General features: G+C 38.2%; 1 protein-coding gene across 1 annotated transcript in view; it reads right to left on the reverse strand.

The window, feature by feature from the left end:
• Window positions 1-2848: 2848 nt before the first annotated feature.
• FRZB (frizzled related protein) overlaps window positions 2849-18849 on the reverse strand; it is a 35060-nt gene continuing 19059 nt past the window's right edge. The window contains exons 3-6 of the mRNA XM_055398361.2: window positions 11713-11778; window positions 7757-7961; window positions 7304-7367; window positions 2849-4097 (exon numbers count right to left, since the gene is read on the reverse strand). Of these exons, the coding sequence (XP_055254336.1) occupies window positions 3981-4097; window positions 7304-7367; window positions 7757-7961; window positions 11713-11778 (452 nt within the window). The 3' untranslated portion in view covers window positions 2849-3980. The remainder of the gene's footprint in view (window positions 4098-7303; window positions 7368-7756; window positions 7962-11712; window positions 11779-18849) is intronic.

The raw sequence follows: 18849 nt of genomic DNA on the forward strand, positions 1-18849 counted from the left end.
TTTGAGGACTGAGTACCTCACAGAGAGTATTCCAGAAGTAAAAGGTGAAATACTTCTGACACCTCCCATGCTCTAGGCACTGCCCAAGAGGCTCCAGCCAGCTCAGCTTACCTGATCTTAGAACTTCGAGCGTGCACTAAACAGCCAGTTACAAAGAGAGAATTTGAATCCAGGTACCCTAGCAAACCTCTTTTCAAGGTATGGTAAGGGGGCCATTTTTGAATGACGAAATGTCTCGAAGGAGAATGCAGTGTGGGCAGCTCTAGCTCCAGGCTGATGGCACTGGGTGTTTACAGCGTCAGGAAGCACATTTCATTTTGTTTTTAATTGGAGGGTAATTGCTTGACAACACTGTGTCAGTTCCTGCCATGCGTGTGTGCTAAGCCACTTCGGTTGTGTCCGACTGTGTGTGACCCTGTGGACCACAGTCTGCCAGGCCCCTCTGTCCGTGGGATCCTCCAGGCCAGAAGACTGGAGTGCGTATCTCATGTCTCCTTCATTAGCAGGTGGGATCTTTACCACTAGGCCACCTGGGAAGCTCCAGTTTCTCTCATACACCAGCGTGAATCAGCCACAGGTATACATGGGTCCCCCCACCGTCCCACCCACCTACGTTGTCACACAGCACTGGATCTGAGCTCCCTGCATCACACAGCTAATTCCCACCGGCTCTCAGTTTTACATATGGTAATGAATATGTTTCAGTGTTACTCTTTTTTTTATTAGCAATTGCAGTTGTGAAAAACATATAACTGGGGAATAAGAATAAGATGGTCTGAGGCCCAACTCTGCTACTTACATAACTCTGAAGTTCTAAGTTCTTGATTTCTTTCTCTGTAAAATGGAAATAACAATCCCTCCTTCACAGATTTGCAAGGAATACGTGAGGTAATATACATGCCAGTGTTGTGTAGAGTGCTTGAGCCACTATCAGGCATTATTACCCTAAAGAGGAAAATTATCAAAGGTAAAACTATACTGTTTTTGGTCATATTAGTACAGCTGGTAACCATATTTTAAAATCCTATCAGTTGGATTTCAATAACAGTACTAGAAATCTCTGCTTTACCTAATTTGCACCCAGGTTCTTGAAAGTTTGTATGATTAAAATATTAAAATTCTGTCTAAATAAACACCACTCTTGAAATACTTTTCAGTCATTTTACTTGTTGAAAGATAATAGCAAATAATGTCTTGCAGAAGATAGTAAGTAGTGTATTTACTCGCAGTGGTTATAATTTCTGTATTTGCTTTCTTAATCTACAGCAGATGTGGAAGGACATGGCTTTGTCCGACCCCACCCCCAATGCTCAGCGCAACATATGGCACTGAGTCAGATTACACTCTGGTTGAGACACAGTGAAATACTCACATATCCGTCAAGAGAATCCAAGTTTGCGCTTATCTTAATTTTTGCTAGTTTATTCACCCTGCATCTAAAACATCATTTCGATGTTGTTATTTGGCTAGGAAAACTAAAATCCTAAAGGTGAACAAAATTTTCCAAAGAAATATTATATTAAATTTGTAAATCTCAAGGTTACTGACAAGGAAATGTGTGTATTAAAACTTCAGTGGCTTTGAAAGTTAATACCTGTCAGAAAAACCCATGGAGGGGCATTAATTAAATGTATTTCTGATAAGGCAATTACAGAGTAGAAATGATTTTGCAATCTGATTAGAAACGTGACCATTAAGATCAAAAATCATGACACCTTCAAAAGAGGCCTATCCATAATTTATTAATGGAGATATTGCAACTACCAAACTGAAAAAGCAAATGTGTTTTATTCATGGACCTTTAAAAATTGTAACTGACAGAGCCTCACACTGATGAGTCAAATGGAAGTAGAAAAAAAACACTGCCGAATCTTAAATTCTGGTCCTCTTTTGCTTATAAATACCATAATTGTATATGTATTGAACATAAATTGTATCAAATCTCTACACAAATATTATTTCTTTCCCCCCAGAAAAAGAAAACTTGAGGAGCTGGAAACATCTCTGGCTTTCATTGAACATCAAAAGATTTTGCTACTTAAATTCCTCTTACTAAGGCTTGGAAGAGCTGATGACATTCTGTGGATCTGAGAAACCAATTCCTTTGAATCTCCTGCAGTGATTTCTTGCCCTTCTCCCCATCAGTAACATGAAAAAGGCAGGAGACAAACAGGAGAATGCAGAAGCATTGTTTTCCAGTCCTCAGTCCTTGAAGCTCAAGTTGAAGTCAGAATGAACACTGAGGTGCAGTACTTCCTCTGCAGGACTTCACTACCACCCCATGACACCCAAACTCCCCTTTTTGGGCTACAACATCAGCATCTGGAAACAGATGACGTGTCTTAGCCACCGGAGAATAAAGCCCAACAGGCAGGCAGTGACAATACCTGAAAGCAACCGTATGGCAGCTCAAAGACTAGGTGGTCCTGATATAGCAAAGTGAGAACTCCTTCTGGGATCATGGAGCGTGTTGGGGTTTTGGGGTTAGTCAGAAGGCAGGTCGTTCTCTTCCTTCCCAAAGAGAGAATTTGGATGCATTGTTATCTGCTATTTTAGAAAACTTGTTCAAGAATGAATTGCATCCTTGCAGGTTTGTCTTTATAGAAGGAAATAAAACCATTTGCTTCGTAAGTGTTTCCAGCACACCACAACTGAGAAATTTGGTTCTATTAATATCAACTATGTAAATTTAAGAGAATGAGACTTTCAGGTATTGGGCACAGGTTCTAAAGAACCCTACTGGAGGAAGAAGTAAGAGCATCATTTGTTCCCCATGGTTCCTGGGGGATCCCACTGTACCTTGGGTAATGAGAGTGAGCATTTGTTTCAAAAGTCAAAATCATCTCTCTCCTGACAACCATAATTCCTTTTATTAAGCATATTTTACTGAGCATTAAACAGCACAAATCCAAATGATAAAGTGTAGGCCAGTGCACACACCTGTTGTTTAGTTCAGCTTGAGTGTGAGTGTACAGGGACACACACACACTAATACACACACCCAGAATCTTGCATATTTTACCATCTTTTGACTATAGCATTTTATAGAGCTACATATCTTAAAAATAACAGCCTGGTGCACATCCATATATGTTTTCTTTTCCTGGTCAAATGCAGCAAGGGAGATTTATTCTAAAAGAAGGGAAAAAAAGACACCAGTGGTGTCATCTAAAAGGAAACATAAAACAGAGCTATGCTGATAACACCTGATGTCTGGTTACAATCCACTGCTCTAATGCTGATTAGTATATTCACAAACAAATCAAACGTATTGCCAAAAGAAGAATGCTGCTGTTAACACCCCAACAGCTACTAGTTTCAGTTGTGCTTCTCAGTCAGGCAAAATGCTCTATCCCCAGCTCCTAATGCTATTTATTTTGCTTCCTGCCAATCTTGCAAATAATTCATCTCATGTGTCATTTCCTCATAAATGCTTCCTGGTGCTTGATTGCTCTGCCTGTTGGCATTTGATTTCAAACTGTCATTTTACCTTTATAAACATTTAGAACTTTCTAAGCGTGAGGAGAATGCCAAAAGGCATGCAAAAATGAGGCTGTAATTAGATCAGCAAAGTATGCTTTACAGCCTATCTAGCTTTCTCTGTATACCAGAAATCTCTCTTTGCATCCAATGTTGCATTCCCAATCTGGGTGCAGAACAGCAAATTAACATTTACTCCAGCAAAGAGGTCCTGGTATCAACATGTTTAATTTATTATTATTGCAAAGAACAGTTTTCCCATGATTAGTGAAATAGAATACATATAATATATTTAAGGATCTGTACTCAGACCACAAAAAAGGGAATGGGGGAAGGAGAAAAGCAGAAAACAAAAGAAAAAATAGAAGTAATATCAGTTACCACCTGATTTTTGTGGTTAAAAAATAGACTATGACGTGCAATAGTGCAATTTTCCTTTGCTAGTCCAGCAATGCAAATCTTACTAGGAAGTCCACTTAGGATTTTCTGCATTTCAGGATTTAGTTGCGCGCTTGCCGGGAGTTAGAGTTCCTGCCAGGCTTCTGACTCTGAGTGGAATCACTGTGGCTAGAATCACTTTTATTCAGTCCAAGATGACGGAGTTTCATATCCCAGCGCTTGAAATTTAAAACAGAAAACAGTCACAAGCACATATTACCAGGGCCATCATTTCTATTATTCTAACAACTAAGACTGCAAAATCAGATCTCAAAAGCATTTTACTACTTTTAATCTACATCCCAGGGGTAGCGATGAGATGGATGTTATGTGAATGTAATGCTTTAATTTGAAAAAGCACAAACCTGGCCACCTATAATCTATCAGTAATGGTTTCACATCAAATTTTAAACTTAACATCTCCATGTCAGTAAATGGTGACACAAATAAACGTTGATATGTGTGGGTATTTCCTGAGGTAATGGACACAAGTCTGGTACTTCATGGGTGATCAACAAATATAAGATTTCCATAGAGAATTTGAAGAAAGTGCTATTTGTTATTTTCTTCTCCTGTGACACATAAGAGCACAGCCTTGTAAACCTAAGTGACTTGAGCAGTGAAAAAAATGAAAGTGGGAAGAGAGAACAGGGTACTTTAAAAATATCTTTCTAAGTTACATCTACCAAGTACAACAAAACAGAACAAATTTCTGCCCTCATTCTAAGTTTTATAAAGGACCACATCACAAATGGTTTTAATAGCTACAATCAAGTTTACTAATATTTCATATTGACTTCAATAATGCTCACATGTAATATAATAAATTAAAAGGAAGTTATATTATGGATATTATAGGTAGTAAATAAGAATAAGAGTTATATATAAAATTCCTAGTACATAACAAATTCTCACTTTTCAATTACTTTCAGTAATTCTTTATTTTAGCACATTTTTACTCCACAATCTTATTGGGTTTCCATATTTTAAAAAAAAACAGTCTGATTTTTCAACTCCCCAAGGCAAGTCAAACATCTTGATTTGAACAACATCTTATAACAGAGACTAGGTTAAATTTTTTTTTTGCATGGCAAGACCATAAAAAAAAGTTTTTATTGCTCTTGATCTATCCCAGACAGCCAGAAAAAAAAAAAATTAGCTGAGGACAACTCTTATTTGAAAAAAAAGCAATATCCTCCATAAAACTCTTCTTTACATCCTCAAAATTGACTGGAAAACCACAGTAAGAATTAAAAATTACTAACTTATTTCTTCCCATCAGCAACCAGATTAAAATATAAGTGATTTCACAATAATAACTGAGAGCTCCCTGTAGAAAGCAATGAAAAAAAAAAGCTTGCCTAACTAAGGAACAGGACCAACAAGCCATGATGTCCTGTGTCTTTACAGGATGGTAACTGTTTTGGTGCCAAAAGAGAAGCAGCAAGCCATGTTACATGCTTTGCAGCAATGATGCTAAAAGCTTTTCCAACTGGTACAGGAATTTAGGACAAATTCCTGCTCTGCAATAGGAAGCAGAAAAGTGAATTAAAGGGACAGTACGAGATTCCCACGTACTAAAGAAGGGCCGCTTTTTAACAGACACCAAACAAATCGAAGAGAGATACTAATAGAGAATTCTCGTAAGTAAACTTGAAATACACCACATTTTTGACATGCTACTGAGGGGAATAAAAGAGCGTATTGGAGGGCATTTTCTCCCTGCAAAATAATGCCCTCTATATTTTTGTAGGTCACTTAAACTGAAATGTGTCTGCTATGTCAAGTGCCAGATGTATAAGATAAACTGCCCAGGGGTGTTTAACTTACCCCATAAATGCTTCCCAAGCCTTCAAACTCACAGAAGGAAGAGGCTGTGTTATGTCTACAATTCCCACCCTCCCCTCCCCATCCTGCCACTGCACGTGTGCGTGTACACGTGCACACACACTCACACACAGCCCTGCACGCACACCCTTTTTGATTCTTTGTCCCTCTGAATACTCCCCCCACATTCCTTTTGTTGAAACAGATTTACTTAGTAAAAGGAAATGATACCTTCTATAATAAGGTGGCTTACTGTATTTTTTTTTCAATCCATCACTTGCAGAATCTAAGAGTCATTGGTTTTAAAATAAAGCTACGTTACTGCTCTAAGAACCTAACTTGGTCAGATCTCTTATATACAGATGATTGTGGCTGCACTTTGTACATAGGAACTGGTGTCTATACATCGGGACAATATCCACAGTTTTCTACCCATGCTTTATTCTTCCCATCTTCTCTGACTCACACAACTGCAATTGTTCAAGGAATCAACATATCCAGCTAAAAAGCAAAACAAAACCAAACCCTGAATTTTCCAGCTTCTCTTGCAGCTAGGGATGGACCCAGTCCTAAGTAATATGTGGTTGGGTAGGATGCTCGGAATCTCTTTTTACCTCCTTTTCTTTTCCCCTGAAATGTAGGTGTGATGCAGAGGTGGGACAGCCATGCTATGCTGCTGCTGCTGCTGCTAAGTCGCTTCAGTCATGTCTGACTCTGTGCGACCCCATAGACGGCAGCCCACCAGGCTCCCCCGTCCCTGGGATTCTCCAGGCAAGAACACTGGAGTGGGTTGCCATTTACTTCTCCAATGCATAAAAGTGAAAGTGAAGTTGGTCAGTTGTGTCTGACTCTTCACGACCCCATGGACTGCAGCCCACCAGGCTCCTCCATCCATGGGAATTTCCAGGCAAGAGTACTGGAGTGGGGTGCCATCGCCTTCTCCGAGCCATGCTATGACCTCCAGCTAAACTTGATTATGGAAGCAATGTCTTTAAAAATGACAATATCTTCTAGTTTATTTAAAAATAAGCTAGAAGGAACCTGGAAGTCTACTGAGAATATGAAGCCACCGAAACAAGGCTGGACTAACTACAGCCAGATTTCCCACAGTGAGAAGTTAGGTATCTGTAGCTAGATCTCTGACACACATACAGAGAATCTGCTCCTTAAATGAAACAGACATTACCAACAAAGTTGGGTTTTGAAATAAATATATATATATTTAATATTCAAAAAGCTGACTTTGTAAAGTCTGTAATACACACACACACACACACATATATATATACTAGGTTTTAATATTTTTCATGTAGTTGAAGGTAGTTATTTTGTTTAAATGACAAATGGCTGGCTTTCTACCTTAATTTTCTGGGTATCACTTTCAATGTAAAATTCAGGCCGGGATTTCCCTGGTGATCCAGTGGATAAGAATCCACTTCCAATGCAGGTTTGATCCCTACTCAAGCAATTAAGATCCCACAGGCTGTGGGGCAGCTAAGACCCAATGCAGCCAAATAAATAAATAAATAATTTACAATTAAATAAATAATAGGCTTACCTTAACTTTTTTACCAAGTCGATCCTTCCATTTCTCAGCAATAGAACCTTCCACCAACAGTAATCTGTATTTTAAAGAAGCAGCCATTTTTGAAAAATTAAAACATATTACTGAAAAATACAAGGAATCATTGTCAAGAAACACATACTGTTCATACTAGAAAGGGACAGCCATGTTTTAGAACAGTACTTCTCAACTACTTGGGAGTCATGGACCCCTTTAAGAACAAACAAAGTTATGATCCCTCTCCCCAGAAAAATGCACACAGAGAAATTTCCCACATATACTTTCCTATCTAATACATGAGTTGAAGGATCCAACTAAAACTGATCTTTAATTCCCCAGAAGGTAGACAGATCCCAAAGATCTTATCCCAGAGTCAGATCTCTAAAGAGATGCAATAAGAACAGGATGTGCATAGAAATTATTCTGGATCCTTAAGGAGTGAATCACCTGGAGCGCTCTTCATCTTCATAGCCCATGATGAGATACTCCTCATTGACGTTAAGTGGAGGACACAGGCAGCCAGAGCTGGTATAAAGGTTCACAGTTTCCCTTGGAATGTTTACCAGAGAAGCCTTTAAAATCTCCTTCACCTCCACTACTGCAGTCACATCATGGCACTTGGTCTTTACTTCTTTAACTTTAGCCCGAATGACTGGATAAAAGACGATAAAGCTGACATGGCAATATGATACACAATAGGCGCCCCACTCAAAAAAGACAAGGAGACTTCTTTCCAGTCAGTTCATATCCACTGGATGTTCAATGAATGGGAAGAAAAAAATCAAGCAGATATTTTCTCCTTAGACAGTAGTGAGTAACACACTACACAGCACACCTGTCCCCTTAATATTCACCCCGATCCCCTGCAAATTTGCACGTACATTTATATTTGTGTGTATATGCATATGTGTGTGCATGTATTTCATGATGAGAACTGTTTAGATGTGTATAGTTTCAATTGTGCCAAGAGGAATTTAAACCATATTAGTTTCACTATATGTAAAGACCTACCACCTAAATATGCTTTGTTTCACTGTCGGCATTTTTTCCATCAGGTCTGTCAATAGATTTTCGAACCAGTTAGGGTTTTCTTTAGTGTCGTAAAGTTGTCCTGTTCTACGATATTCTCAGGCTGGTTCTGCAATCTTTCCGCCCTTTTCATCTTAGCTCACTGTTCAGACATCAGCTCCTTTCTTCCTCTGTTTCAGGACAGACTATCTTTCATACTCTCCTTTAGGTATACTCCATTTTCTGCTTGAATAAAGACTGTCCCCACTCATGTGCTATGAAATACGGTCTAACACGTCAATTGCATTAATCTACCGTCTTGGTGGGTATTCTGGCACACAGTTTATCTCATAAGGTTGGGCTTGACTTCTCAAAATAAAGACAAAACTGCTTTAAAAAGAATAAGTTCAGTTTTAAATTCAAAACATTTGACTCAGAATCTAGAAAGTACTGTTCTGCTTCTTTTCTGTATTTCTCTCCTTTGGAAGAGCCAAATTCTTTAGATTCCTACTTCGGGTAAATGAGCTTTTTACTTTTTTTCCTAAGGGGATTTTGAAAAGGCCTAGGAAGAAGCAAAAAATGTCAATTAGTAAGAAGCCAACAGCTTTTGCCCAGGCAGCCTCATTGCTCTAGTTCAATATCCATGGACTTTATACAGAAGAAAACACAACATATCCAAATGAATGTACTTTTTAAAAGCTTCTTAGGCACATATCTGCCAACCACTTTCATCTGAGTTCCTTCCCACATATTTTAGGGGTTTTGGACTACAAAGGAAAAAGTAATCCATGAAAATATAAAGCCAGCTAATAAACCATTGCCCCCCATCAATGCCCTGATTCCATACAGAAATTTATTCAATAACATTCCACCACTACAACACACATACAATAAGAATTAAGCTACTAATTCTAAAAACTTTAGAACAAAACCTCAATTTTGCTTCACAGGTATTTCAATCTTCAGAGAATTAGTTGTCTCAAGTATGAGAGCTTATAGCAAACAAAATGTAACTGCCTAGCCTCTCTGCTTGGTGTGATTTCTGAGTGAAGGGGTCTTTTTTTATTAGTGTTCTTTTCTTATTTTAACAAAAGATAAGGTTGCCCTTTTTGAAATGTCATTTGGGAGAACCAGATGATAGGTTCACAGCCTTGGCTAGCACACATTTTTGTGTGTCCTGGCTTATGTGAATGTGCTTCATAGCATTCATCAACCATTAGAGATTAGTGAACTGTGCAAATGTTCTCAAACTAATGATTTATTTACCCAATATGTCTACTATTTTCATTAGAAATTTTTAGCACATGTACCCACTCCAAAGTAAATACCTCTCTACAAGACTTACTTTATTATTCAAGTAATTTTGTTAAAGCTCAGAAGCTTTTAACTGAGTTAATCTGAATGAAGCAGAGGTTTCATCTGAGTTATCAATTTGTTCCCACCTCCACTTTGTTTTCTCAATAGACATATGTAGATATTTAACAAAGATAAAAATCAACATATTTTTTCATTTAAAATATATTTTATTAAGAGTTTTCCTTCTCTTTTATAATTTCAGTACCTGTCTTCCTCAAAGAAGCTCTGAGTAAGACTTGGATAAGTGAAAATTCTTAAACTATGGGAAATCTAGTTGTTTAACCATGAGAAAGAAATTATCTTTTTTCCACTACCTGGGATCTGTATCCTATTTTCTGTTATAATACTCACTCAGCTACCTTGTTGGAAGATTTTCTCTTCCTATGACTTGTAATCATTAGTAACCATTTGATCTTTTAACAAAAATAGTAACACTCACCATTGCAGCACTAAGACTAGATAAAGTAAAAATTAATAATCAGTAAAACAAACTAAATAAAATTTCCCAATATAAAAATTTTCATGTTTTTGTCTTTAATACAACTCTTCATTAACTTAAAATTTCATACAGCATTTTTCAATCTTACAAGGTTAATCTCCTAAAAATTAAAAGTTTCCTTTCCTTGTGATATTTCACATCAATTTATAGTGGATAGCATCCTCAGATGAGCAGCCAGGCATCTGATTTCTTACATTTCCACCTTAGAAAGTGTGTCTACCATTGGCTAAGAGAAACTATAGATTCTTCTAAAGATAATTAGTAAACAAAAAATAAAAATTGAATCCATTGAAGAAAAATTTGAGGAACTAGGTATATTTATTTTAAAGAGATTTAACTACACTGAATTTTTTACTTGATATCTTTCAATATACAGTATTTTCAAAGATATCAAAGGTTACTCTTACAGAGATTTATCCATTTCTCTCCTTCCAATTCCCAAATAATAGAAAAGGAGGAATAATTCTGTTGTGTGTGTGCTATATTCTCTAAAGTAAACTCAATAAAAAGTCTTCATTTTAGTAATGAAGGCACTTTATAAGTCCATTTAATTGCCATGTGTATTCATTTACTCAGCATTGACAGTCTTCAGCAGAGATAGTAAATGAACTTTATTAATCTCATAAATGCCAGAGTGGAAAAATCATAATAAAATGCCAACAGAATACAGCAAATACTGATTTGTTGCTTATTTTATCAACTAGAAAGCTCTATTAATTGACCTTTCTAAGTATAACGGTGATTGATATTTGTGACTCTGAAGCATTCCAATATCCAAGAGTACATTCTGAATAATTAAAGGAAGGATAAGTTAGGTTCAATAATCACTGATAAAATAGGGAAAATAGAACATTTCATGGTGCAGTTGAGAAAATCACCTAAGACAGTGTATGGAAACCACCTAACACATTAACTGGCACAGAGACAGAAGTTTTTTCCTCCTCCAGTTAAATTTGTCAGCTACATTTAGATTAGTAGCTCTTCAGTTAATAATACTTTGCTTATCAGAACAGCACATGTCTAGGTCAGGCTAGATAACGAAACATTTCCTTGAATACTTTTTCAAGGAATACAACATTTCATTGACTACTAACAACTTCTGTGTTACTTTCCAACTCTGTCAATGTTTTCCATGAGGTAGAATGTTTGAAAAAATGTAGTTTGACTCTTTGAACCTCTCCTTACGCATTGAAGTGCTCCTCTGTTTACCCCACTGACTGTTCACCCCAGTGAACACAACTGACGCCCCACTGCAGCTCCACATCCTCCCGGCCTCTCAGAGAGGGAAGAGCCCCTCTCAACTGCCTGTGGATGTCACTGCACGGTTCTAAGACGCAAGCAGTGCCGCCTGCAATGCGTCCAAAAATCAAGCATTTGTTAAGAATAGTGCCCACATGAGACATTTTAATTGTTTAGAACAGAGAGACTATGCTCTTAAACGCTGTCCCCATATTTGTAAGTTGTTCTATCAGTCTACACAGACACACAAAGCCCTTTCTGAACCTAGCAGTTCATAAGTCGATCATAGAGTTACCCTTACCGTAGTTGTAATTGTTTCGGAAATAGGTCTTCTGGGTAGCTCTGACTGGTTTACATTTGCAGCGTTCTAAAAAAAATAACATTTTATCTATTATGAGCAAAAGTTCCACATTAGCTTTCTTTTGCTTATGCACATTTTTTGGTAAGATCAGACCCAAATCTAGTGGCAAGGGAAGCTCATATTCTATGTGTCTGGTCCTTTCTCCTGCAACTACATTTACATTTACTCTGTCTACAGAGCTGCCTATTCAATGTCAAAGTTCCCAATCCTGAGGAAACCCTGTTCACCACCGTGCATGAAGACAGCGTGACCCCAGAATCCTGGAAGAGACATGCTCAGTGCTTAAGGCACTGAATGAACGCCAGCTGAGGGGCAAATGATACATAAGCTCAGGTAACTAGGTACCCCTGTTCAAGGCCACCTGCACTCACAGACATTTTACAGACTACACAATGCACCTCCAAAGATTAGTGTTTGGATCTAAAATCATCACAATAAGATAAGCACATATTATTATAACCCAGTGAACTTTTTGAAGTTCTTAAGAGGCATGGCCTCCTTCTTTTGGGGATCTACTTTTTTTAAGTTTTAATTGAAGTATACATGACTTACATTATTATAATACTTTGAGGTGTACAACATAGTGATTCTCACGAGCAATTTCCATAGGCAGAATAACTGGTATTAAACTCAAAGGTAGTTTGATGTTTACAGGAGGAAGTTACTATATACATACATAGTCTGAAATAAGATGTTCTGTGTTTTTTAAATATCTGGTGACTAGTGACCAGAACATTTTCTATGCAATATAATACAAGCATTTGAAATAAAAGTTTTAATTATCTCAAAGCGTTTCATATATAGGATAAATCATTTAACATCTTAGAGAGTAGATTACTACACTGTTTATAATAGATTACTTGGTTAAGAAATACACCTCATGTGTCCATCATAACCATAATAAAATCTTAGTCATTAAAGTGAACATAAAAATTGGAAATAATACACAATTACCTGAGAAACCATTCATTTATGTAAAGATTTCTGGGCACATGAACCACAGAAAAGAAGCCAACAAAAAATTTTTTTGTTTAAGAAGTGTTTTATGTTAAAATGGAGACCAGTAAAAAGCAGAAGTCTTTGTTGACAATTTGACATTATGTTTTCTAAGTGTGTGTGTGTGTGTTAGTCACTCAGTCACATCCAAATTTTTATGACCCTAGGACTCTAGCCCCACCAGGCTTCTCTGTCCATGGGATTCTCTAGGGGAGAATACTGGAGTGGGTTTTCTTCAGGGGATCTTCCTGATTCAGGGATCGGACCCAGGTCTCCTACACTGCAGGCAGATTCTTTACCATCTGAGCCACCAGGGAAGCCCTTCCATATTATAATAAATGTTATTTCCAGCTGAACTCACGGATAATGTGATTTGAAGTAGCAGTCCTTCAGAGAACAGCACCTCACTACCCTCTTTTCAGTTCTAGATATAAGCACCTCTCCTGGGGACAAGCACTGGTTTCCAAAGCAGGAGCAGCAGCACCGCTGTTCTCCCCCAGGACGGAGGTGAGGCGTCCTTCAGTGCTACACATGGCTGTGCTCTTATTCTGCAGATGATTTTTAATACTGTTTCTGTGGTATAACGATCTCAATAGACAACAGGTCATATCAGGGCTGCTTGCTATTTGAAGAAGATTCCTCGAAAAATGACGTTTTTATCAACAAAGCGTTTGTATTCCCATTTAAATCAGACTGAAAAGTTATCTAGTTCTACCGTACAGTTGCTTTCTTTTATACCAAAATGTTACACATTTTTAAAAGAGAGATTCTTGAGATGAGACTATTTCTGAAGAAATAAATGCTATGGTCTTTGACTTACAATTATCCTCACCTACATATAGATATGGATTTGTGCTTTTCTATCTCTTTAAAAAGATACTACTCATTAAAAATAATACATGAAGATAATTTATCTACATATTTGTAATTCTTCAGAAATCTGCACATGTTCTAATAAAAAATTCTTGGCAGAAATACACCAACTGCCAACTAAATAGATTTAGAAAAATACACCAACTATCCCTGGGTTGATTCTAATATGATTACTTGAAGCATAAACAATGGATTCCACAAAACTTCCAGGTGGAGATTGTTTCCAAAATATTATATTGTAAAATAATTGAGGAAGTTTTCAAGTAGGTATTTCCACAACCATATGGACAACTACATATATTAGCTAGACCACTAATAGCTAATGACCTAATATATCCATTATATTCTTTCAACTGAATTCTGTTCCTCCCCAATGCACTTGTTTCTCCTGCTGGCCCCAGAGGTAGAAATGCCATACTATGTACAGGCCTTTCCTGTGTGCCAATCCCTAGCTCTTGCTAGAAGCAAATATCTGTCTAGTTGAAGTATCAGTAGCTCAATAAAATAGAGTAAAAAGGAGGATGGAATTTTATATCCACAAGGCTCAAATAGAGAAGAACTTTCTTTCACTTATTTATGCTGACTCAACCCAAACATATTCATATCTGAGGGTATTCATGAAAAGTATATCTTAGATCAACAGTTCTGGAGGATTATCTTTCTTGTAAAGTATTTCTACTCACATCTACATATATATCCCTAAAAGCCCAAATATTGGGAAATGGCAAAAAAAAAAAAAACATCATGGAGGCATATGCTGCACGTATTAGTCACCCTAAATCAGACTGCAACAGTTTCTTTTTGTTTACTGCCAATAGCTGATTTCTGGTTTGTATTGGGCCAGCAGCATTACCATCACATCTACTTTAATTCATCAATAATCTTGCCAGTGGTCTTCCTCCCCCAGCTTCCAAATGGCACAACGTGTAAGTTTTGTTCCACTATCGTGGCAAAGTAAAATCTATTCTTTTACTGAGCTTTGCACAAAGACCAATAGGTATCGATTTGCTTGCATTCCACTGTTGAGAAGAAAAACATATAAAGGAACGGCTTTGGTGTTCTTATCTAAGGAAAAATATGGAAAATTTAAAGAGGCTGGCTGCGACAAAATAAAGTGACAAGAGTTCTTCAAATGCGGGGAAGGTTTGAATATTAGCGATTCATTGCCTCCAGTCTAGGATTAAATACAACTCTCTTGAGTCGCATAACAGCGTGTGGTCCTATATTCCACAGCATCCTCGGAGCAGGATCAGGAAACTCTCCTGGGCGGCTCCCCCTCAGTCCTCTAGCTGGGTTCTCTCAGCTACTCTTCTAGAATCAATGATCTCCTACTTCTCTGCTGCTGAAACGGAAAACTGTTCATTATCCTAGTATGAACACGAGTTTACCCCACTAGAATGAATGTGAGTCTGTAAAGTTAATATGCCCAGTGCTGCATATAATCTGGTCTGCAATTCCGGAGGCCTGCCCTACTGTTCACTGCAGTGCTTGAATTGGGAACAGCCTTGCTCTCTCAACACTGGGGCTTCTTAGAGACAGTTCTGAGTGGAAGTCACCACATCCTTCTTTACTCATTTATTTACACATTAAAAATTAGCTCACTTATTGAAAATACACAAGGACAAATCTTTATTTTAAAGGGTTCTATAATTTTAAAAGATGCAAAAGTTATAAGTATCTGACAATTTTGAAATTTGATGCTCACTGGACCTCCACTATTTAGGGCAACCTTGTTTGAGTTCAAGCTTAAGTGTGATACAACTTTCTAACTAATCCTGACCTTTGTTTGAAACTGACTTCTCTTGGGTCTCCTCCAGAGCAGTAAGACTATAATTAACTTTGGCAGATTCCAAAACCCCTATAACTTTTCATGTCCCATGACTTTGGAATACTACTGTTAGTGAATATTTTTCTGCTTTTTTTGGAAAAGGTCTTAGATCTGTGCTGAAGATTTATTTTCAAAAAGTAGGGGAAAAAAGAAAATATAATTCTATTTGTGTTACAATTTCTATTATAACTCTTAATATTGGCTCTTTCTAATTGGGTCAGAGTTTAAACAATTTTAATGTGTACCAAATGAAATATATGTTTTGTATTTGATCCTGGAAGCCCTCTTCGCTCCATTTTAAGGCACATAGGAGCAGACCACAACAATTTTCATAAACAGATGTAAAAAATTAAATATTATGATCGTTAACTCTGACTTCTTTACTGAAGAAAGAAGTCTTCTTCTTTCTTTCTTTCTTAGAAAACTTTCTAAGAAGTCTCCTTCTATACTTTCCATTGTCTATAAATGGTGTCTATGAGCATGACTTAAATAATTTAAACATATGTCAATATCTATCACATCATAGAACTGCCTTTCTTCTACAGAAAGAGTGTTTTTCTGACTCTACAACCCAGGGGTAACTATGTTTCTCTAACTATGAGATGGGAAAGGAAAAGAGAACTAACGTTTGTTGAACGTTTTGAGTCACTTACGTAATTCATTCACTCTACAAACATTTACTGAATGTCTCTTACATGCCAAGCTCTATGCCAGGCACGGAGGACACCTGACGAGCAACACAGACAATTCAGAACAGGATACAGACATTGAACAAATGATTACACACAAAATAATTTATGTTCATGTACAATACATGTTATGAAAGAAAAGTACAATGTGCCATTCAGTTCAGTTCAGTTCAGTCGCTCAGTCGTGTCCGACTCTCCGCGACCCCACGAATCACAGCACGCCAGGCCTCCCTGTCCATCACCAACTCCCGGAGTTCACTCAAACTCATGTTCATCGAGTCGGTAATGCCATCCAGCCATCTCACTCTCTTTCGTCCCCTTCTCCTCCCGCCCCCAATCCTTCCCAACATCAGAGTCTTTTCCAGTGAGTCAACTCTTTGCCTGAGGTGGCCAAAGTATTGGAGTTTCAGCACAACTTGATGACCTACACTAGTCTGGCCTTCAAAGTCCTCTAAGGAAATGACATTAAAGCTTGAAACCTGAAAATCAGCTCTTATCTAGGTAGGAACTACATCTTTATGTATAAGATAGTGAAGAAGTCATAAAGCAGACTGGGAAGGAGCATCCAAAAATGGGGAAGAAATGCAGGGGAATGTAGTCACAAACCTGAAAGAAGATGGTGTTGCAAGAGAAAAGGTGAGCTCTCCTTGAGGAGAACACCCTCAAAGTTCAAATGACTTAAGAGAAAAGGAGGTCTATCAAATTCGGTTGGCAAGGGGACTTCCGTGACAGTCCAGTGGTTAAGACTCTGCACTTTCACTGCAGGAGGCAGGGGTTTGATCCTTGGTCAAGGAACTAAGATCATTTAGCATGACATGGCCAAAAAAAAAATTAGTTGGCAAGGAAAAGATGGGTGAAAATCAGATGACCACTCCATCCACTGCGTAAGAAAAAGGAGAAAGGGGTACTGATGTTGACAGCTTATAAATCTGTTGGTTGGGTGATAAGCATTCCTTCTGATAGCTTTTACTTTCTCATTAAAGGATGACGTTATCAGCTGCAGGAAATGAGGGGATAAATGAAGCAGGGTATGGAAGAGTAAGGAGAGAAGTGAAAGTATAAAACAGTTATTGAGTAGAAAGGCAAACTTTCTAGAGATACAAGGTAGTATTGCTAGGCAATGCTGATTATGCATTCGAATTTTATCTTGAATTTAAAGTAAAACCAGTCACCCCAGCTAAGTAATTTTCTCCAGCAACAAGAGTTGAGAAATTGTCAGGTGACTATGGCAGAAGAAAAGATAGGCAAATGAATTGAAGGTATTTTCAAGGGAGTGAGTATTACAATAGATCATGAAATCTCAGGTAGGCAAGGAGATTAGGGTTGAACAATAATAGTAAGTGGTATATGATGAATAGGCAGTCCCAGGGGAGTACAATTATAGCCATGATGATACTAAAGCAAATCTGCTGGGATGAAAAGAGATGGTAGGCAAAGAAGGGTATACTTGAAATTAGGATTACCTAGCTGGCACTATTGCTAGATGGCAAGGCACAGAATGTGCCCCTGGAACTAGATGGCTGGGGCAGAACAAACAGGTTCAGTTCAGTCGCTCGGTCGTGTCCGACTCTTTGTGACGCCATGAATCACAGCACGCCAGGCCTCCCTGTCCATCACCAACTCCCAGAGTTCACTCAAACTCATGTCCATCGAGTCGGTGATGCCATCCAGCCACCTCATTCTCTGTTGTCCCCATCTCCTCCCGCCCCCAATCCCTCCCAGCATCAGAGTCTTTTCCAGTGAGTCAACTCATCGCATGAGGTGGCCTAAGTATTGGAGTTTCAGCTTTAGCATCAGTCCTTCCAATGAACACCCAGGACTGATCTCCTTTAGAATGGACTGGTTGGATCTCCTTGCAGTCCAAGGGACTCTCAAGAGTCTTCTCCAGCACCACAGTTCAAAAGCATCAATTCTTTGGCGATCAGCTTTCTTCACAGTCCAACTCTCACATCCATACATGACCACGGGAAAAACCATAGCCTTGACTAGACGGACCTTGGTTGGCAAAGTAATGTCTCTGCTTTTTAATATGCTGTCTAGGTTGGTCATAACTTTCCTTCCAAGAAGCAAGCGTCTTTTAATTTCCTGGCTGCAATCAGCATCTGCAGTGATTCTGGAGCCCAAAAAATAAAGGCTGACACTGTTTCCACTGTTTCCCCATCTATTTCCCATGAAGTGATGGGACCAAATGCCATGATCTTTGTTTTCTGAATGTTGAGCTTCAAGCCAAACTTTTCACTCTCCTCTTTCACTTTCATCAAGAGGCCTTTGAGTTCCTCTTCACTTTCTGCCATAAGGGTGGTGTCATCTGCATATCTGAGGTTATTGATATTTCTTGAGGTAAAGAAGTCAGTGCACTAAATGAATGATCTTTATCGTCAAAGTCATCAAAATGGCAACAGAGATGGGTGCCATTGTGGAGCATGTACAGAGAGAGCTTAATGGAGGATAGGCAGTGTATCACTAGACCTCCCAGAAATCAGTTTCACTGCCCTTCTAAAAACAAAGACGCGGTGAAACACGCCTGGATGCCAGCCCAAGGGCCACATTCTCTCTTCCCAAAATTATGAGTCACGAAATGGACACTTCACTGAAAATCTAAAGGATATTATTATTCCTGGTGCATTAAAAAAAAAAAAACAGACAAGAAAACAGAACCCTAGTGTCCTGATTTCAGTGATGACAGAACAT

The sequence above is a fragment of the Moschus berezovskii genome, chromosome 2 (genome assembly GCF_049115385.1).
Source record: "Moschus berezovskii isolate FMDL1 chromosome 2, NW_MosBer_1.0, whole genome shotgun sequence".
Classification (NCBI taxonomy): domain Eukaryota; kingdom Metazoa; phylum Chordata; class Mammalia; order Artiodactyla; family Moschidae; genus Moschus; species Moschus berezovskii.